Source organism: Sparus aurata, chromosome 17, assembly GCF_900880675.1.
Source record: "Sparus aurata chromosome 17, fSpaAur1.1, whole genome shotgun sequence".
Classification (NCBI taxonomy): Eukaryota; Metazoa; Chordata; class Actinopteri; order Spariformes; family Sparidae; genus Sparus; species Sparus aurata.
The window spans coordinates 22,529,132-22,551,207 of record NC_044203.1 but is presented as its reverse complement, the minus strand read 5'-3'; the positions used below and the strand labels follow the sequence as shown (position 1 = coordinate 22,551,207).

Here is a 22,076-nt window from a genome sequence, read left to right as displayed (position 1 = left end):
GTGCTGACATCGCTAGTTGATCTTGAAAGCTCGCCACATGACTGTATCCTCTTTAAACAGCTTTCAACGTCGTTAAAATATGAACCTTTTTTTAGACTGAAGAATTACCCTCTGTGCATTACAATCACACACTACAGATATACAGTAGGGTCAAAAAGTCATGGCCTGGCATTGACTCAAGTTGATGCAAAACGTAAAATAGGATAAACACCTCAGAGCTGCACAAGAACTTCCCTGAAGACCGAAAAAGACAGAGGAGTTCTGACTAACATCGATGAGCCTCACCAACCCCAATGAACATTTATGGGACACTCAAAGACTGGGAAAGCCAAGCATTCTCTGACATCACAAGAAGCTTAGTGGATCACTGTCATACTGCTGGGAAACCACGAGTCATCACGTTTTGCACAAACTTGTGGAATCCACATCAGTTCGAGTGCATGATGTCATTAAAGCAAAAGGGGAACATACCAAACACTAAGGAATTCCACAACATCTACCTGGACCACAAGAGACTGATGTTTGCATACTGAATAAAACATGTTTTGCAGAATAAACACATCACGCAATCGGAGTCTTTTACAACGTTTAATTACAAAATGAATTAAACAAAAAGCAACTTAATGTGCTACTGAATACACAAATAATACAAAAGGGATGAATGAATCTCTTCGCAACCAGTGTAAAACGAGTGCTTAGGTTATCAGTGGAATGTAGATAGCTGTTTTTTTTTGGCCGTACAAATTACCAGTGCTATTTCTCTTTTCAAATAATGTCATCGTGATGATTACAAACGCGTAGTCACTGAAGTGATCAACTACCATGTTGCTGTGGCCATGAGCACCTGGGTAATATTGACTGATTAACTGGATGGAAGTGGGATCCAACAGATGAATTAGTTCTTCCTTTTGCCTTTGCTGGCAGCCTTGGCAGGTGTGACTGCAGGAACAGCCGCTTGGTAGAGAGCTGCAGATACTTTGTTGATGTAGTACAGTGCGAAGAGAGAGAATATCAGGCTGGAACAGAAAGAGAAAAGAGAATACAAATGATAAAATATAATACAATTAGAGACTACTCTGTTGTTTGAACCTGAAATAGGAATTTGGGATCTGCAGAGGTCACATACCACGTGGTGACACAGACTCGGTGCACCAGACCAGAGGCAAACAGCGACAGGCACAGGCACAACAGAACTGGAGATCAAGAGAATGAATGACATAAGTGAGAAACAGAGCCTGGTTGATATACCGAAGCACCAATATTATGGATTAATCCCAGATTAAAAGGAACAAATTGTTTGAACATTCTATTAGGAAAGGCTGACATGGTGATATTCAGATATGCTTTAAGGATCAAGAGTGCTGATGCTTCAGTGTAAACTAAGCTGAAGCTTGACGCTTGACACGGTGAATTATATATCAAACTACTAAAGAGTTTGATTTCAGTGGTGTCATCACTTACTCTCTGGGAATATCTTGGCTTGGAATCCCTTCCCAAAGATCAGGTTTTCCAGATTGTTAAATGCCTGCAAAAAAAAGTTAAGGTGGAAAACCCCTCAGTGGTGTCTGTACATTTACATGCACACAAGAAACCTCAAATGAGATGCAAAATTTTGCTGGAAACAAAAGACAACAGCACTGGATGTTCATTATCAAAAAGCTGTTTTAAGCAACGCATGACATAATGAAGAATCTTGTAGATCAATGATTAGCGATGTGAATTCACAAAAAGGATACAGTGAGGGAGCAGATGAAGAGGACTGAGCCCAGGAAACCTCCCAGGATGGTGAGCCACTCCGTAGATCCCAGCTGCTTACTGAACATCTGCATCCCAGCAAATACCAGCACTGACAGCAGACTGGACAGCACTAGAGAGGTGCCTGTGTTCACCGCTACAAGGCAAAGAAAATCAGCTTTGTTGTATAAAGCCTTTCAAACACAGATGCAATTCCACGTCCATCACAAAGGAGAAGTTAAACTAAAGTTAGTCTTTACAAACATGGAATAGTATGGTACAGCAATACAACTCAAAAGCCTTCAGCTGCAAGTAAACTGATGTGAGTTTTCATCTGATTGACCTCATCAAAAATAAAGACATTTAATAAGAACACTTGAGAAGCAGGATGGATAACATTTACTGCTAAGTCTGTTACAGTATAAACTACGAAGGACCGAGTTTAAACGTACAAGATTTGGCCGAAGATTGAGTAAGCAAGTTTTGGAAATACTTTCTGCTGCACAGCATCGTCATTTAAGTTGAACATATAGTCAAGTTAGGAGTATAACAATCTAAAAAGTGCAATTCAAACACCGAGCTCTTTATAAAGTAACGCCACGTCAGTGTTCGTTCATAAACGTTTCCGACAAATCACTGTTAGCTTTCAGCTAAACAACCCACGTTAACAGCAAAAATATCCGGCTTATGTAATGCAACTCATACACAGTTGAACCAAAAACTGTATACCCCTCCTGTTTAATCAAAGTGCAGGCACGAAATAATGACTACTGGTCACTAACAGTTATTTATTTCTCAGCGTTAGCTTTAGCTTGCTAACTTGACCATAGAAGCTAATATCTAACAGTATCTATGCAAACACAGCATAGCTTGCTATTATTTTTGAATGATAAATTATTCTTGCAATACCTACCCATGATTCAGTGTCAAATTAGAGTCCTTATGATGAAGAAGAGCTGAATTAGGTTTAACTGAGTTGAGACAGCTATTTGTCCCAGCTGTAGGAACTAAAATCCTCACTACCCGGACCAGATGACAGGTGGGACAAGTGGGCGGAGTCATTAATGGCGGAAGTGAGCGACAGCCCTTTCTTCGCAGATCATTTATGTTTTATGTCTATTATCATCTTCCTTTTATGTTTTCTTCTGCCGTTTTTGTTTATAATAGTTCTATAAGTCTTAATTCTAATATAACATTAATATTAATGTTGCTTCTGACATAACAACAGTACCCCATTTTTATTCATGTCTGTAGAATCAGGGTTACTATGCTTTCTATGCTTTACAAAGAGCCTGTGAACAATCCAAAAAATTCAAATGCTGGAATGGACATTGGATTAAAAACCTGGTTAAAAATATTGCCAAAAGGGTTCAGAGCAAGAAAAATAGACAACCATTGACTGTTTAATAAAATAATTTGTACAAAATGTATTTGGGATTACAATAATGTTCACATAATTTTTATGGAAGTTCGAGAGACTGACAGAGAACTGAAAATCACATCAGTGTTTGCTGACAAATGAGCACTTCCTCTAAACAAGAGAGCAACAACTGACATTCTGGCATATATTCTTTCTAAATTAACCACTCTGGACAAAGGTAAACATAATGACACACGCCTTTTCTGCATCTATTTAATTAAAAAAATATATATCTATATATAAAAAAAACATTACAGATATTTAATTTCTATATTTCTTTGATGTTTGTTGGTGCAGTGTTTACACATTCAGTTAAACACTGTTTTTCAGTTCAATATTCTGTACATTAGTAATGAATCACAGCCTGTTGATAAACTGAGACAGATGCCCACAACCACGCTTATTTGGAGAGTTTCACATCAGGATCGTCTTTCATAATGGCTTCTTCTTCAGTCCAAAAACAGCTATAAACAGAAGAATCTCCACAAAAGCAGGTAGCACACTAGAGGGACACACAGACAAAGAGAGAGAGAGATGCAGGGAGAATCATTGAAAGCAGAGCCACAGTAGTTACATGCATTAAGTTTATATCACTTTGCTCTCCAAATGCTAAAACATGCATGCACACATAGAAACACACCAACCTGCAGATGGCAAAAATAACCCAATATGTCCAGCATTCCCACTTCTCAAAAACAAAGAAAGACAAGGATACTGACGCGCTGCAGTGAACAGCCAGTGCTGGGTGTAATATCTGTCAGGGAAATAACACTATTTGAACAATAGACATGAAGTAACCTACTATATATCCACTAACCTGCAGATGGCAAGGATCCACCAGTAGATGTCACACTCCCACTGCTCAAAAAGAAAGAAAAGTAGAGCTACTGAGGCACTGGCATGGACTCCTGTAGCTACAGTAGACAAGGAGGCGAATGTGCAAGAGTTTGGAGTCATGGAATTGTAACTCAAGACTAGAATGACTTTCCACCATCACTTATCTCTTTTATACTTTGAGACATTTAGAGGGCTTTTCGAGAGTTATATTTTTTAACACCAATTTCCTGGTTCACGTTGAGGATCAATTCCAGGCCAAAATAAAATCCTACGTCCGATTCTTTGTCCAGGAGGCAGATGTCACTGCACTTGCTGCTCTGATCTCATGCCTTATCCTTTTTTGCAATCATGTGCCGTGACTATTCAGATACCTGGGTACTCAAGAGGATATCATTTGACAAACATGTATGAATTTCCTGCTGAGTTCAACTGTTGAGTGTGGATATTAGTTTCTGTTCACCTGTACAGATATACATCATCATTAATGAACGACCAACAGTGTCAGCATGAAGGATACAAAGAAGACCTTGGCTACAGTTGAACATGGAAACTCCAGAGAAGAACCCAGCCAGCTCTATGGCAAACAGACCGAGGGTGACCGCCAGAGCCACCACCAACCTAAAGCAAAGAGAGAGATATTAGAGGGTTTGTCTATTGGCTTTATATCATGTGTGTGCGTCTGTAAAATGTTTTCGTACTTTCTGTCTTCATCGTCATACTGCTCTTGCGTGAAATCCAGAGGCAAGCAAGCCCTCACGTTGTTTTCCTGCGACACAAACATTTCAAACTGATCAGCATGAACCACACAAAACATACAAAAAGTCTCGAGGAAATATGATGAATTGTTTTTTTTGGTTCGTTTTATTTTGTTCAATACTCAACTCAACTCAACTCGACTTTATTTATAAAGCGCTTTAAGCAGCCATAGCTGGGACAAAGTGCTGTACATGAAAAGAAATAGAACATAAAACATAATAACATAAGAGACTAAATAAAAACAATAAAACAATAAAAATGTTAAAACAATAAAACACTAAAACAAGAGCAGAGTCTCATGCTGGGTTGAAAGCCGAAGAATAAAAATGGGGTTTAAGATGAGTTTTAAATACGGTGTATGATTGTGTATGATTTCTAAAACAACTGTATAGACACATAATACACTTCAACCCAATAGACTTATACACACTAACGTTACTTAAAGAAAACAGGACAGGAAGAAAGAAATATATTACCTGCTTCAAGATACAGTTAGTATAGACATAGGCTGACACCACACTGTGTATTGTTACACATCTGTCTTACTTACCCTCGACCAAAAGATGGTGATAACGATAACAAGGTGGGCTATGATGGTCAGGAACCGCGCAGGAACAAGATTGCCGACAGCCGACATATTAGCGACGATATATTTAATCACACAGTGCGCAAATAGCGTTGGGTTAGCCAAAAACGTGTTTTTAACTGCAATTTTAATTAGCCTTGCAACTTAACGTTAGCTTAGCTAACTAATGTCCGTTAGCGTATTTTGGATCGCTTAGCACTTAGCTACAGTCAATCCCAGTAATTAAGCTAACTTTATCCAAGGCTAACACTAACAAAGCTGCTTCGACGGGAACACATCGCAACTTTAACTAATGTTCATTATTAGACACTACAAACACATCCAACCACACATACTGCGTTCATATCGCTGTGCCGCAAGGTGGTTGCTACAACAACCGACAACACCATCTTGAATTCGGTGCATTCATAATTACACCCCAGTTCAACAAGAACCTCTATACGAAGGTTCCGGACACGGACACTAATTGAGGGAGGACAGTTCGTGTTCTTCCTACACAACACTGCCACCTGACGGCAATACGGAAACTGGGCCACGAACAATTTGGCATATAGTCGATTGGACCTCTTAAAAACATGAAAACAGGCTTATTTTGAGAAACTGAGCTGCTGCTTTTCACATCACGATTTAGCTTTTGTATAAACACCATGCTTCAACAGTTATTAGACCACCGGGGTGAGACAGTAAATGATGCTTTAATGCGGAAATATACAACATATTAAAATAAATGAGCTATTGCTGTAACACACTAATCACTTTGAATAATGTAACATGAATCGCTCCTTGGGCTATGCGGCTGTTATCCTAAAAAACAGACCCCTCCATCCGTCCATCCACCCCTCCCCTCCCCTCCCCTCCCATCCTCTTTCTACGACGACCCGACTCGTAGCTCAGACACAGACACAGCACATAATCGGAGTGTGCGCAACAGCACACAGCAAGCACAGAGACCAGCCCCGACTGCAAATCTCCTGGAACGGTTCGCCAGTCGAGGCCCGGGGTCTCCTTTCCGCGGTGCGACTGACACAACCTGCCTTTGGTTTTACCTCATTTATTTGTGTCACAGGGACGCTGGCATCGTGGAGCAGACATGGCAGAAGAGGAGTTACAAACCTTTACCTCTATCATGGACGCCTTGGTTCGCATTAGTGTGAGTGTGACGCTTATTTTATTACGCTATTTATTTCAACCACGTGTGCTCACGTGAAACCTTCTATCACAATCATATTTTATCCCCCCCCCACCTTCATATTTATTTACTTAGCCAATTATATCCGTTCGATGTGTCTGAATGCAGAGGTTGAAGGAATGTGAGGTACCAATTTCCTTTAAAATATTATTATTTTTTCTTCCATCAGCTGAATCGCAGAGAGGTTTTCGGCAGAGCTCTGTCTCGGCCGGTGGAAACATAAAAGCAAGGCCACAAACAGCCTGGCATATACACACAACCCTCACGTTGTGGCAGCAGCAGATGGATGAGTGTATGTCTGATGCTTTTAATCTGAGATAACATGTTGTCTGACAGTAGCTTAAAATTCTTGCTTTCCAAAGGCCGCATGCGATGAGAAGGCAGAGGTGGTGGTGATGCGCGTTGTCATAGAAACGGGATGCTGCGTTTTAGTGGCTGCATCAAATTCGGCCTCCACAACCAGCAACACAAACTGAGCAGGGAATCTGCCGAGAGCTATGTTTATTTTATTGATTAGACACGTTCCCCTTCCCTCTTGGAGGTGTAGAGCCACACCGTTGTATCCTGTGGCTTTCTCATGCTAAGCTAATGCTACGTCTGCCTTTCTCATGCCAGAGACTGGCTCACACCTGAAGTCAGAGAAAGCCATTTTTTCCTCCATGTTTGCCCCTTTTTGCGCTCTCTATATATCCCACACCAGCATACGTAACCAGTGTCTGCCGCAGCTCCCCCTTCTCGCTCTCGACTCCTACACATCTCATATACATTTGTTTCAGGTCACAGGAGGTGCAGGATGGAAAGTGCAGTGGATTCTTTATTTATTCTAGTGATTCAGACTTTATCAAATCTGACTCCTCATCCCGTTCTCCTCCTCTCCTCTCCTCTCCTCTCCTCTCCTCTCCTCTCCTCTCCTCTCCTCTCCTCTCCAGTCCAACATGAAGAGCATGGAGAAGGAGCTGCATTGCCCCGTGTGTGATGAGATGGTGAAGCAGCCCATCCTCCTGCCGTGCCAGCACAGTGTGTGTCTGCTGTGCGCCGCCGAGGTGTTGGTACAGAGAGGTTATCCTCCTCCGGACCTCCCTCCAGAGCCCAACTCACCGGCCTCCACGCCCAACACTCGCTCCCCGCGTCAGACCAGAAGACCCGCACCCCGGACCCCTGACCGCCTGGAACGGGTCCTCAGAACAGGTGGATGAAGGATTCGTGCAGATTATGTGTGTGTTTGGTTCAAATAATGATCACAGCATGAAGTCAGCTTAAAAAGTGACATCATTGTTTTAAAAATGCAAAGATGATGTGGTGTGATATGGCGCTGCTGTCCTGTTAACATCTGAGTTTCACAGGTGACAGTAGTGATGTAGCTGACACATCAGTATCCTGCTGGGCATCCAGAGCTTTATGCAGTCATATCATGATTTATTAAGGTGCATGTAGAGCAAAGGCCACAGAGGCAGAGCGAAGTCAAGGAGGCGGAAAAGGCAGAAAGCATCTGTCAAGCAGGTGTTTTCAGAGTGTGTGTGTAAGCTGATACTGTGAACTAACCTAAATAAATATGTGAGTGACAGGTAAGAGTTCTGCTTTTTACCTTTTCCCTACAGTCTCACTGAGTGTCTCAACGACCCCATAAACATATTCCAGTCTGCAAACACTCATGTCTTCCTCCTCTGTATCTCTATCCATGTGTCTCTCCCCTGCTTCTCCTCTCCTGTACACACCTGCGTCCTTATCCCAGTGTGCGGGACATATCCAGGGCGGAGGCGGAAGGATGCGGCCCATCCCCCCATGTTGTTCCCATGTCCTTCCTGTCAGGAGGATGTGGAGCTCGGAGAGAAAGGCCTGACAGACTGCCTTCGCAACCTGACGCTGGAGCGGATTGTGGAGAGGTATGCACATGCACCGACACCACAGACACAGTGTACAGGTGGCGTCAGAGCTAATACTGCTTCCCCTAAACATGACAGTGATGATGTCGCATCAGACGTAAAGTAATCATGGTTATAGAAAAGAATCCCTTTAACCAATCCTGCAGGCAATGAAGAAAGGCAGCAAATGAAGGGCTTAGTCAATACTGCTGTACGGATGAGACAGGAAATCATTTGCTGGAAGGAGTTTCAATGATGAATCTTTCCTTTACTCCTGATCCAAGGCTAAGCCTGAGAGCAGATTGCAGGGACAGCCTAAAAACTGCAGTGTGCTGCACAACAACAACAGCACGTGGTGAAACGGTTTCGCCAAAGTTTGGGCGGAGGAAGTTTGGAGTGGAGTTCGTCTCATCCTCCTTTTAACGTTAATCATCCTCCTCTCTTATCAGTTCGGATAGCAAAGATCAAAGGGAGAGCGGGGCGCGTTTGAAAAAAGAAAAGTGCTCTGAGATGAGGAGAGAGAGTTATGGGGATAGGCAGTTTCACACGCAGCAGTTTGATGAGTGCAGCTGCTCCCTCCCCAGGCAGTGGTTGTGTTGGTCAGGAAAGTGTGACAGTGCATGTTTTACTGCGCAGGATGCACTAACAAGGCAGCTGCTGGTGATGTATCCAGGTCAGGCTGTTGCAGTTAGCTCAGTCCGTAGGGACTTGGCTTGGGGACTTGAAGGTCGCCGGTTCAAGTCCCACCCGGACCAAAAAAGAATGATGTGGACCGGCAGTTGGAGAGTGCTGGTTCACATCCTGGGCATTGCCGAGGTGCCCCTGAGCAAGGCACCGGCCCCTAACACTGCTCATTTGGCGCCGTAGCATGTGTGGCTGCCCCTTCGCTCATCTCCTCTACACTGCATGTGTGTGTTTGTGTGTGCGCACCTGTGTGTAATGTGAGTGGAAAAAAGAATTTCCCAATTTGGGATTATAATAGTACATCAAAAAAAAAAAAAAAAAACTACTGAAAAGAGAGCAGGTCAAAAACTCGGATGAGCTCAGTCTCTCTTTTCGTACTTTGGAAGGCCCACTGTGTTGGATTTATGGGCAGAAATGTCATGTAATATTCATGATCATGCTTTCATTAGTGTATGATCACCTGAAAATACGAATGGTTGTACTTTCGTCACCTTAGAATGAGCCTCCACAGGGAGCATCTCCTTCTCAACCACCGTGTTTCACAGGCATGTTTTTTTTTGCATTTTTAGAGGCCACCACTGGAGAGTTTGAGAATAGTTCACTTAGTGACAGTCAACATCCTCACCACTAGATGGGGCTAAATCCTACACAATGGACCTTTTGATGGACGCTGTCTTTTCAGCTGTGGAATTCCTTTAGGCCGGCTCTTATCTCCGTCTCCCCCCTGTCTGCCCTTTAGGTACAGGCACACAGTGAGTCTGGGCAGCGTAGCCATCATGTGTGGCTTCTGTAAGCCTCCTCAGTCTCTGGAGGCCACTAAGGGTTGCGCTGACTGCAAGTCCAACTTCTGCAACGAGTGTTTTAAACTCTACCACCCCTGGGGAACCCCTCGAGCTCAGCACGAACACATTCTGCCTACGAACAACTTCCGGCCAAAGGTTTGCCCTTTGTTGTGTTTTTATGCATCAAACAGTGGCTTCTCTTCTATTGTGGTTGTGCCTTAATCCTCCCCCGTGCTCTAGGTCCTAACGTGCACGGAGCACGAGCAGGAGAGACTGCAGTGGTACTGCCGTAACTGCCAGAGGTTGCTGTGCCCACTTTGTAAACTCCGTCGGGTCCACCACGGACACAAAGTGTTGCCTATTGCACAGGCCTACCAGGCCCTCAAGGTGAGCTTGCATGCAGTCTGTTTCGACTGTGTTAGGACCTGATATTAGCAGACCTGAGATGTCAGCTTTTGTTTTGGTCCTACAGGACAAGGTCACCAAGGAAATGAACTTCATCCTGGCCAACCAGGAGACAATACAGAGTCAGATCTGTCAGCTGGAAGATGCCATCAAGCAGATGGAGGTAAACTATCTCTCCTCTGTTTCGTACTTAATTTTTTGTCATACCTTATCTTTGAACGGGTATGACAGCATTTGTAAGAGGCTTTGCTGTTTTATTCTGCAGGTTTCAACAGAACATATGACACTTGACACCCTGACACCAATAAAAAAAACACACTGTGGATTAGAAGAGACTGTTTTTTTTATTGGGCTTTTGTACAATATGAATCCATCCCCAGTCTATCCAGCCAATTCACTTTAACTACAGATGCACCTGAATGGACAGATAATATAAGTGGGCCCTCTAGAGGCTTGTCACTGTAGTGTAATGACACACTTCTGTGTTTGCAAAAGCCAGCACAATGTTTCTTATTCCTAAACTGCCCACTCGTTGGGGTCCCCTCTCTCCAGGCGAACAGCGCAGTGGCCCTGCATCATCTGACCCACTGCATCCGAGAGCTGGGAGCAGCCGTAGCCGAGCGTCAGGGCGCTCTGACTCTGGCCCTGGAGGGATCCCGCAGCAGGAGGGAGGAGGCCCTGTCTACCCAGGTGTCAGAGAGGCAAGGCCTGATGGAGCACGCGGGCCTGATGGCCTACACACAGGAGCTGCTGAAGGAGACGGACGCACCCTGCTTCGTACAGGCTGCCAGGGTCACTCATGCCAGGTAACACACACTTTACTTTTTCAGCTCAATTGTCAACTTAGATTTGGCGTTCTGACATCTCTTTGTCTCTGCAACAATTTTCTTTTTGGGAACACTGACTGACAATTTTCTTTACCATTTACTGATTTAATAGACTAAAAAACAAACCAATCAATCAATAATTACTTCATCGTTAGTTGCCCTACATTTCTTCCTTTTTTAAAAACATTTCTGACTTGAAATGTTCTGTGTGTCTCTCCCCCTGCAGGCTGGTGAAGGCCATAGAACACCTCCAGTGTTTCACTCTCTCTGCTGATCCCTCCTTCAGACATTTTCACCTCGAAGCAACCAAAGAAGTCAAGTCAATCCAAGGGTTGGCGTTCATACGTGGTAGGCGCCTTTGCTCTTCTGATATGATCTGTGTTATAATGAAATGTCTCTTTATGAAGGTAAATTAAAGGAGCCTCCATCTCTCTTTGCAGCCCCTGTGGCTCCCGTCATCGACACTCAGAAGACACTCGCGTACGACCAGCTGTTTTTGTGCTGGCGCCTCCCTCAGGACTCAGCCCCAGCTTGGCATTTCTCCGTTGAATACCAGCGACGGGCAGGAGGAGCTGCAGCCACGTGGGGCGGCGTCAGGTCCCCGAATGCCGCGACAGCGTGGCTGCGTCTGGATGAAGTAAGGGGGACCAGCGCTGTGGTTGATCGGCTGCAGATAGACAGTGTGTACGTGCTCCGGGTGAGAGGCTGCAACAAGGCCGGCTACGGAGAGTACAGTGAAGAAGTTTACCTCCACACTCCACCAGCGCCTGGTATTGATTTTTTTACATCTCATTCAGTATGAATAGCTCATTAACTTGCCTTCTTTCTTTGTTTCCAATGCAGTTTAACTGAATTCATGACTAGATAATCCTGCTCAAAACTTTTTTCTTAATTTTTATTTTGTTTTGCATTGGTAAAAATTAAGTAGTTTAAGTTGGATATTTGTCCAATATTGTCATTTTTCAGTTCAATTACTAATCGTGATATTTCTTTTCTCTCCATCCCTTCATTTCCCTTTTCCCACTTTATTTTTCATTTTGTATTTTAGCTTCTGCACCAAACCTTCCTTTTTCTGTTATCCATTCCACTTTCATCCCGGTCAAACTCTTTCGGCTTCTGTCGTTTGTGCTCCAGGTCTGTCCTTCTGCACTTTAAACAACAAACCATCTTTATATTATTTCTTTTGCTGTCATTCCTTCATATAAAATCATTCAATCAAAGTTATATTATCTGACCAGTTGTAACAAAATGCAGATAGACTGAATGTTACCTTTGCTCTGTGTCTGGTGAAGCCACTACTTCCGACTTTTCCTCTTGAGTACACCTTCTGTTTCTTGATCTTCTTGAGCTCTTCCTTCATTATGTGTTCAGACTTGCTGTAGCCTGACTGTCCCAGCTCAGGGATCTAACCCCTCCTTCCCCCTGCCTCCTTTGCGTTACCTCCCTCGCCACCTCTCCCCCTCTTTACCCCCTCCTTTCCCTCCTGGTATGCCTCCTTTTTCCGTCCTCTCAGTGTTGAGTTTCTCCTTGGACTCACGCTGGGGGCTGCACTCTGACAGGCTGGCGTTGGGTAAAGGCCAAACATACGCTCGCAGCGTGCCAGGCCTCTCCCTCCTGCAGGCCGCCGACCGCACACTCACGTCCTGCCACCTGACCTCTGACCTGCTGGTGGCGGACGTGGCTGTCACTCAGGGTAAACACTACTGGGCGTGCTCTGTGGAGCCTGGCTCCTACCTGGTAAAGGTGAGAGAGATGCATATTGATCCGTCGGTTTGTTTTCGCTTGTATCAATTTGACCTTACATCCTGACACAAAATGGATGCGACCAAAGCTTCCTATCTGTCTGACTCTCTCTCCTGCAGGTAGGAGTAGGGCAGGAGACTAAGCTACAAGAATGGTTTCATCTCCCTCAGGACATGGCCAGCCCTCGGTAACTAAATCTCACTCTCTTAAATGCACACTTCAGATGAATTATCACCGTCAAGACCAGTTTTTGTTTCCTATGACAACAAATCTAATGCACAAATGCAGAAAATATTCATAACTCTGTCACACTGATTGATGATACAGAGCACGTGATGATGCTCACACCCACCTAAACAGAGGGTTTGGAGCCGTGCCACATTTGTTTCTCTCTACATACTTAAAGCGACATTAATCAGTTCTTCATCGATCATCTGACCACTTGGGGCAGTGGAACAACCTGTAAACACAACATTGACAAAAGCATTAGTGCAGCTTCAGAGCATGTAGGACTAGTGAATAGTACGTGCTGTTAGTGCATCCTGTTCAGTAAAAAATAAATCTTATTCTGTAAAGGTCCCGTGTGTAGCATTTAGTGTCATCTAGCCGTGAAGTTGCAGATCGCACCCAACTCAACAGCCCTCACCTCATTCTCCCTTCCAAGTGTGTAGAGGTTTGGTTTTTCTGTTCTAGGAGCCCTTAGAAACATGGTGGAAGAGGATCCAGTCCTTCTGAAGATATAAAAGGCTCATTTGAACGTAACAAAATTGCAATCCTCAGTTTAGGTGATTGTACACTGATAAAAACCTAACTATGAACACATTGATAGATAGGAAATGTTAAACAATCACACCAGAGGCTTAGAATTAGTGTATTTTAGATTTTGAAAAATGATTATACGGGAGTCGTGACGATGAGTCTTAATTTTGTGTAATTTTACAGAACACATATTCAAAAAATATAATGAATGTACACCCGACAATACTGATGTAGATATACTTCAGCTGTAGATATATTATATCTGCCTATATACACTCCAGTGATCCTCCAAACGTGGTTATCAAACACTTGATAAAAGATTACAAAGTGGTGACAGATGGATAACGGAGGCAGGTTATTTTACAATTTAGCAATAAAATGTATTGTCCAATATTTGCTTTCCACTCACTTTTACTGCTGTTGTTTCAGGTGTCTCATGACTGCGTGATCTCTACAGTCACATTTGTGCACAGGCACAGTCTTCACGCACTAAACTTGCGCAACAACACTGTAAATGTAAAATAATCTAAAAGTATGTAGTGAGTGCAGCGTACAGTCAGGATGAGGGGACAGACTCTGACCCTTATCTGATAATATCATCACTGTGCTACTTTGTTTTTAGCTTTCAAAACTTGTGTTAAATTAAAATGTTATCGTAGAGTACAATATTTCACATCCTCAGGTCGTACCGTATTTAAGTATTAAGCCATGATTTGTCTTTTATACGTCCTCATTTCTCTCTTTCCCTCTGCCTCCCCCCAGGTGCGACCCAGACAGCGGCCATGACAGTGGGGCAGAGGATGGCCAGGACTCCCCTCCCTTCTACTTCCTCACAATGGGCATGGGCAAGATCCTGCTTCCTCAAGGACATGGCCACAGTCAGAGCCAGGCAGACAGCCACAGCCAGGGAGGAGTCCACTCCCACAGTAGCAGCCATAGCAACATGCCTCACGCTCACACTGCTCCTTTGCCGCCCCGACTAGGAGTGTGTCTGGACTGTGACAAAGGACGCGTCACCTTCTGTGATGCCCATTCACTGCGGATCCTCTGGGAGGGACATGTGGATTGCTCAGCTCCGGTGTGTCCGGCCTTTTGCTTCATAGGCGGAGGGGCCCTGCAGCTGCAGGACCTCGTGGCCAATAGGAGCATCGAGGAGCTACCGCCACGGAGGGTAACTATCCAGACACGTGCGACAAATCTCAGCAAATAAAGTGCGGAGAGATGGCAGTTCACTTAGTGTTCAAAGTTACTCTCATGTCTGTAGAGTTAAAGTTGGTTTATATTCACCAGTTATTGTGAGTTGATAATTAATTGCCTTGATCCTGTCAACTTTAATACTTGATTGAACTGTAACTGCGAAATCGGGTTACGCTTTTCCTTTATAATGTGATTATTGAGATCTGACTTGTTTTGCATTTGCACTTGGCCTGAAAATATTGAATCTCTCTTGGCTTCATTTATTGAATATTTGTTCCTGCTTTCTTTCTCCTCGACTTTGCAATGCTCCTATTGACTTTGTGGCTGAAGTGATTTTTAGACTATGCAGAATTCTGTTGTGAGGGTGAGCTAAACTATGGAAGCCCTAAATGGTCATGGGGCAAACATATGTTTTGCTTTGTTGTCCCGTGGTAAAAAGTACAATTGTATTTGTTTTCTCAGGATCACAAGTTATTTATGTCAAGGTATTAAAACAAACAGTGTTTTTTCCAGAGATAATGAGATCATTTTCTTGAGTTCTCAAGGAAGCACACTTATTATCACAAGATAACAAATCTTGTTTTCCCGAGATAATGAGATAATTTATCAAGAGTGTACGACTTTATAAGATTCATAAGAGTGGACCATTACACACACATTCTTCTGAGGGCTGAGTTTCAAAGCAAACAACATGAACTTTTTATGATTTTCTTGCCATTAGTAATGGGTACTCCTTAATTTGACACTTTCAGCTTAAGTCAGTCTCTCCACACGCAGGCACGCCACTGCTGATGTAATACGAGGGAACAAACTTTTGTTGTGATAACGGATTAATTTATCTCATTATCTCAGGATAACAAAGCTCATTTTCTCAAGATGTCAAAAAATTATAGTGGGAAACAATTGCTGTCCTGTGATAATGACATAGATAACTGAGAAAACAAATGAAATTTAACTTGTTTTTATGGGGAAATGGAGGAAATAATATGTTTCGCGTGCGATTCTTTAGGGCTTCCGTAATAAACACCTCTGTAACAGGTTAAAAAAAAAATCTGTTTGCAAAGTAAGAAAAATCTGCCCTCCCTTTATACTTGTCTTTGTCCCAGAATGATTGGACAACAAGCGTTGCATGCAAGTGTGACTAGGATTCATAACGTACATATATGCAGTTAACAGACTGTCATCTTGTAAAAGCACCTCTGATGTACTGTATGTCGAATTTTATATCTGGATTATTTTTTGAGTAGCCTCAACCAGTGTTAATGATGCGTATATAATACAGAATTACAGAATGTGTGCGGGTGTTGAATCGTAAGGTCTGCTGGCTCATGTCAGGATCACGTGTCTCAGTGTCTCAACTGTCCCAGTTGGTATTTTATACAGTCGCTGTTTTGCATTTCAAAAAGGATTTTGTGTGGCATTTCGACTGGTGAACAGTGCTTACAGTTGCCTCAATGTTCTCACGTGACAAGAGAAATGCAAGTCAAAAAAAATTAATGTGCTCATGATGCTGTTTGACCTGTTAATACATTTCAGTGTTTTACATTATGACAGAGTTAAATATGTCAGCGGCCTACTGGTCCGGCATTAGACTGTGGTGTTTGAGTGATTTGCACAAACATACTAATAATGAGATTTGACATAAAGGAAGTGAATGGATGACAAGGTAACCAGATAAAGAAGGATAACGAGCAAAGGTCTATTTTATGAGCTCCGGTTGACTTTAAATTAGACTTTTTTTCCCTTTAGATTTCTTTTTTCTAACTGCAAGTGACAGTAGCTGATTTACTTATTGAACAAGCTGATTCACAGTTTTTGTTTGGGGAATGTAACATTCCAGTTGTGTATTATTTGAATGCAAGAGATTGTCTAAATTGTAATATTTTCAAATCGACAGGCTCAGACTGTATTTTGATATCTGATATTCCTGATGTGTGTGTCCATGTGCGTGTGTGAGCTCTGGCTGTGACTTTCATGCTTTCTGTGTGTGTGTGTGTGTGTGCGTGTGTGTGTGTGTGTCCTGTCTAGACTCGTGTTATAGCACAGCACTTGAATGACTTAAGACTGTAGCATCACAGAAATCAGAATCTCTGAATTTAGATTTATCCTTGCTGGCAAAATGTTTCTATCATGTCATGAGAAAAACAATAAATGACTCATAACTGTAACATGAAGTCACTTTGTGTCGACCACGTGATATATATAGATCTATCTATCTATCTATCTATCTATCTGTCTGTCTGTCTGTCTGTCTGTCTGTATGAATATATGTATGTATATATATATATATATATATATATATATATATATATATATATATATATATATATATGTGTATGTATATATGTATGTATGTGTATATATATATGTATGTGTATATATATATGTATGTGTATATATATATATATATATATATATATATATATATATATATATATATATATATATATATATATATATATATATATATATATATATATATATATATATATATATATATACATAAGTGTATGTATGTGTAGATATATTAAGAGAGTGTATCTTGTGGCAACAAAAGTCTCTCTGCCTCATTTTCCTTTTCGATTGATCCACAGTCTGTTTCTTTTAATTTTCAAGGGATACCTATGAATAAATAGGCTCTCATGTAAGGGGGTCCAGAGAGGAAGAGGTTTGGGGAAAAAAGATATTCAATTAAATTGCTTGTTGCAGTTTGGCTTCATTCGATTGCATAGATGTTACCTGGGAAGGATCTAGACACTGTAGGCAGATGTCGAGGGCCTTACTGCCTATAACGGGCCCAGACAGAGGAGAACTTACCTACCTGATTATGTTTAACATACTTACTTACATACATATTCAAGACTGAAATATAAATAATAATAAATAATATAAATATAAAAGTCGACAAGAAACTCCAGTCATAAACTTTAATATTTGGGACAGGTGTGCTAAATTTTAATATATTAATTTATTCCTTTTTAAACGTGTACTATGTAGTTTTGGGGAAGACATTTTAATCATAATTTCATTTGTCTTTTTTTCACCCTGTTTTACTTTGTTCATATGCGGCGGACCCTGCCACCTTTCGAGCTTCCAACAGTGTTCTGGAAACCTTATTTTCCTCTGAGGAAAGTTGAGGACAGTTTTGTTTATTCAGTTATGATAAATATCAATATTCTGTCTTTGACATTTTTCTATAAAACTACATCATGCTCCTTTAAACATATATAAAAAGTCTGCCCGGAGTAATCTCTCGGCCCTAATGTTAACATGATGTTACGATAATCTATTTGGATATCATACAACAAAGAAGAAACAGATATATAACAGCGGCTGTCAAAGGTTTGACATACTTACCAATGTTGTGTGAAGATGTCCATCTTAAAGTCTAGAGAGAAATGAGTGTTCTCCATCATATAGATATCCATTGTTACCCCTATCTTATTTTGCATGTCTGGTTCTCTTTGTAATTTTCCAACCCTACAGCAAAAACCAATAAACATGTTTTTAGTCAAATGAAACTGTCAGTTTAATTGTCACGGGCCACAGAGTGGTCACATTTTGATTGACTGTAAACACCAGAACAATAAATTAGAAGGAATTATGAAATGAGACCCTCTTTGTTTAGATGTCATGGAAAAACTCGAGAGTGTGTGCTGCCCGTCTACATGTAGGGGCATGTGTGCCCTTAATCACTCGAGTGTGGCAGAGCTGCATGAACATGCAAAGTGGATCTCATGTCAGCCTATTTTTTTACAGAGCCAGGACACACCTTAGAGGACACCTGAGAAGGAATGACAGCAGGCTGAAAACAGCTGTATTATCTGTGAGCAGAAGACAAAGCAGGAGACGGGGGTGAGCCAGTTGGACTGGTAGTTGGAACATTGTTTTGACGCTCAGACAGTGACAAATAGGAACATTACATAAAGGTAAAAGAGTTTAAAGGTGTTGTGTAACACCAGAGGTGTTGTGCATCTGTCATCATCTTTTTATTTCAACAGGGAGCTGTTGCAACCAAACCAGAGCTGGAGCTCCCAGAAAGTACGACTTTTGCAATAATAAAAAGGCACCATCAGGGGGCGACATTGTTTGTGCTTTGTTGATTATCCTCTGTCTTGTGGAAAAAAAAAAGGAAGAAAAAAAGTTAGTCAGCAACAGGTGCACTCTGTGTCAACACTGACTTGTCTGGTCACAAATCTGTGATGACAGGTCAGATATTACATGTTAAGACCTTTCAGCTTCTGTTTGGTTCCTCTGAGCCAAAGTCACACCTGGAAGAATATTTTTCTCCCTCTTCTTCCTCTTTTCTTTTTTTTTCTTTTTTTATTTCACATCGACACAGCATATAAATCAAAATTCACATGTGCAACAATTAGACTGACTCACTTTCACATGCCGTCCCTCAATAAAATGCACCTGCAGAGTTCTGGAGAGTTTCACACGATAGCCGGAAGTTGCAAAAGTACAAAATACTTCATCACTGTACTGAAGAAGATATCATATTTCAGATATCTCTACTTGACTTGAGTATTTATTTTTCGGATAACTTTTTCCTTCGACTCCTTACATTTAGACACAAATATCTGTTCTTTCTTTGTGGTGCATCAACACTGATACAACTTTGGTCCCCACACTGACTCTAAACACAGTCAAATTTATCGCAAGATGTGTCAGCAACAACATTTTATTGAAGTGTGTTATTTTTTTCTCATTAATTCCTCGTTCCAGCTCCACGGGGCTCTCGTCCCAGTGGGACTGCACCATTTCTAAGTTACAGCTCAGTTTAGTTTACGCATGTTTACCCGACGGAGCCCATCCCCACACAAGTTATTCCAGTCTGTTGGTCTGTTTGCACGTGGGCGTATTAGTGTGATATTCACCTGGAATTCCAACTGAATTTTGGGAAACTTTGTTGCTCATGCAGACAATCGGTTGTCTGATGATGACAAAGATAGTTGGAAGAAATGATTACTAAGTAGCTTAACCGCAGTATGCACTTATAACTGGGAATACCCGGAGGTCGAGAGTTCAGATGAATTCAGATGGCGGTGGAAATATTTTATATCTCCTGTGAATTAACTTTTTGTCTGAGATAGAACTACTGTAGTTTAATGGCCAATAAAGTGTTGCTTTCATATGTTCGAGTTGACTGAAGCAAAAATTGCTGAGTGCCATGCAGAATAAGTTCCACACACGATGAGATGTAGCAACTTTCAAATGTGCATACAGTGCAGGAAGCTGCAGAAATGTTTGCTAGTGTAAGCACAGACTCGAGGTCCCCCGAACAGCTGTGTCTCCCGTCTTTCCTCAGCACCTCTGCACATCACAGCGGACGTGCATGTCCTGCACACACACCACGACACACACTACACCCCCAACCCTTCAACTCCCCCGAGCACCTCTTCGAGTTCCGACACACACACCAGTGGAATCAAATCCAAATCAACTTTACATGGTTGCCATTTTAAAAACACTTCCAAATCCACACAGACAGACCCGCCACATGTGTGTGTCTTCTGAACGGATGCCAAAGTGAGAGAGCGTGCTCAGACAGGACGAGAGGCCCTCGGGCTCTGTGAGTATTTATGTGTGAGTGCGTGTCATTCTTAGACAGGAAAAACATTAACTCTCCATAAAGTCCTTAACTGTAGTGTGCCACCTGTTTGGCTCGATTTTTAACTGCATTCTTCACGACTGCTAGCCGCTTGTTGTGGCTAAATTTGCTCAGCGAGTATTAGAAATGATTTAAAGGATAAGAAGTTGGATTCAGATGTATTATTTAACTTTTGAAGCCAGCAAAATACAATGAAAATTGCTACTTCATTGAAATAGGTTAAATTAAACTTGCTTGACACGTGTGATTCCGGTTCTGTCAAGCAGAGTTGATAAATCTCTGAAAAATAGAAAGATTTCCTGCTGCTAAAACGCGAAGATACCTGACAAATGATTTACATCAAAGATGAAATGTGTATTTTCATCTGTGCTGACAGTGTTTTGGTCCATGGGCTGCCCTCTGACAGCTTAATGACTAGCTGTCCAGATATCACTTCACTCTCTGTTCCCATTCTGAAGGGCGGAGGAGGAGGAACAAGAGGAAGGAGGAGGGAGCAAAACAATCTCAGAGACCGAGACAGGACATACTGGAACGCACCATAACCCTCAGGACTCACCGGAGGGGCTGCCTGTAAATCTATTTCCGTTGCAGAGCAACAGAGCAAAGGTGCCAACTGGTAACAGCGAAAGAGCTGAAGGGTCGCATTTTTGCACGTGTGATTGTGTGCGAAAAACAGGAAGGTGGTCTTCATGTGTCGCCTACACTGTGTGCCCCTCAGCTGCACGACCACCACACTCAGAGGAAAAATGCTGATTATAGAATCTGAAGAAATGTGAGTTTTATGCTGGTAAAACTGGGAATAGAAAGCCACTTGCTGCTCCCCGCACATGGCTCCCCATAAATACCTACAGCGCCAACTGCGTTTACAAACAAGGAGTGCATGCATATACATGCACACCAATAAAAAAACAAGACCCATGGTAGAAAGCTACATTGTTAATTGGGGACTTTTATTTGTAAATCTGCTGCATATCAGGAGAGCCTGAAGTGTTTGTTTCACGGCCGAGAAGGCTTGTGTACGGAACGGCTTATAAAATCTATATAAATCCTACAGTGGCTGACAGTTTCACGAGGTAGACGTGATTATCAGTGCAGATGATCTGAGTGTACAAAACATGGCTGTCGAGTACCTCGAGTGGCTCTTAAATACATGTAGGAGCAGGGGCCACTGAGGAGCAGGAGCTTTCACTTGTCTGACCAGCACAATGTTTTTATTGTTGACTTTTACATAAATTGAGGAGTTTTTTTGTGTGAGAATTAGCCACCTGTCAAATGTGGCTAATTCAGGAGCTTTGGACCTGGATGGGCCAGGGCTAGCTGGTTAGCATGCTAACTTCAGTGGATATATCTGTATTACAATACAGGGACACCACAACGTCAAAACCGTCTCCACATTTTTCTGATAACTTTAATGAATTTGTTAATGCCTTTAACTAAAATTCTTACATATTGCACGTCAGTTGTCTTGTGATATGTAGTAAAAAGCACCTCCAGGAAAATGAATAACAAAACTCAGTGCAGGTACATGAGAGGCAATTACATCAATCCCCCTCAGTTCCGACTGGGTTTTCACTGTCCGGTACTTAACGACTCAAGACCTGGTATTTGTCCAGGGCCTGGTGGTTGGAAACCCCTGTTTTAAAGGACTGAAAGACGGCGTAGGAGACTAAAGAGAGGGTGT

General features: G+C 42.2%; 3 protein-coding genes and 1 long non-coding RNA gene across 6 annotated transcripts; 1 reads left to right on the top strand and 3 right to left on the bottom strand.

The window, feature by feature from the left end:
* Positions 1-572: 572 nt before the first annotated feature.
* krtcap2 (keratinocyte associated protein 2) lies at positions 573-2,805 on the bottom strand. The gene is made up of 5 exons (XM_030394346.1): positions 2,648-2,805; positions 1,737-1,891; positions 1,462-1,525; positions 1,127-1,193; positions 573-1,016 (listed from the first exon to the last, which is right to left on the bottom strand). Exons 1-5 carry the CDS (start codon positions 2,649-2,651, stop codon positions 896-898), a joined length of 411 nt encoding a protein of 136 aa, XP_030250206.1. The 5' UTR covers positions 2,652-2,805; the 3' UTR covers positions 573-895.
* A 314-nt stretch (positions 2,806-3,119) lies between these two features.
* tmem107l (transmembrane protein 107 like) lies at positions 3,120-6,163 on the bottom strand. Of its 2 annotated transcripts, none has more exons than XM_030394345.1 (5): positions 5,298-6,163; positions 4,690-4,757; positions 4,509-4,609; positions 3,799-3,895; positions 3,120-3,656 (listed from the first exon to the last, which is right to left on the bottom strand). In XM_030394345.1, exons 1-5 carry the CDS (start codon positions 5,382-5,384, stop codon positions 3,587-3,589), a joined length of 423 nt encoding a protein of 140 aa, XP_030250205.1. In that variant the 5' UTR covers positions 5,385-6,163; the 3' UTR covers positions 3,120-3,586. The 2 variants fall into 2 exon arrangements, with proteins under 2 accessions (XP_030250205.1, XP_030250204.1); XM_030394344.1 differs by lacking the exon at positions 3,799-3,895 and adding an exon at positions 3,972-4,068 and having other exon boundaries at positions 5,298-6,160.
* A 22-nt stretch (positions 6,164-6,185) lies between these two features.
* Positions 6,186-16,955, top strand: trim46a (tripartite motif containing 46a). Of its 2 annotated transcripts, XM_030394341.1 has the most exons (12): positions 6,186-6,483; positions 7,452-7,710; positions 8,255-8,405; positions 9,808-10,006; positions 10,091-10,237; positions 10,323-10,418; positions 10,808-11,061; positions 11,309-11,430; positions 11,523-11,852; positions 12,596-12,825; positions 12,945-13,012; positions 14,347-16,955. In XM_030394341.1, the coding sequence occupies exons 1-12, from the start codon at positions 6,424-6,426 to the stop codon at positions 14,792-14,794; spliced, it is 2,364 nt and encodes a 787-aa protein (XP_030250201.1). In that variant the 5' UTR covers positions 6,186-6,423; the 3' UTR covers positions 14,795-16,955. The 2 variants fall into 2 exon arrangements, with proteins under 2 accessions (XP_030250201.1, XP_030250203.1); XM_030394343.1 differs by lacking the exons at positions 12,596-12,825; positions 12,945-13,012; positions 14,347-16,955 and adding an exon at positions 12,131-12,359.
* Positions 12,694-13,672, bottom strand: LOC115567603 (uncharacterized). The gene is made up of 3 exons (XR_003981229.1): positions 13,472-13,672; positions 13,178-13,285; positions 12,694-12,816 (listed from the first exon to the last, which is right to left on the bottom strand). It is a non-coding gene; the product is annotated as an uncharacterized LOC115567603 (long non-coding RNA).
* Positions 16,956-22,076: the final 5,121 nt, after the last annotated feature.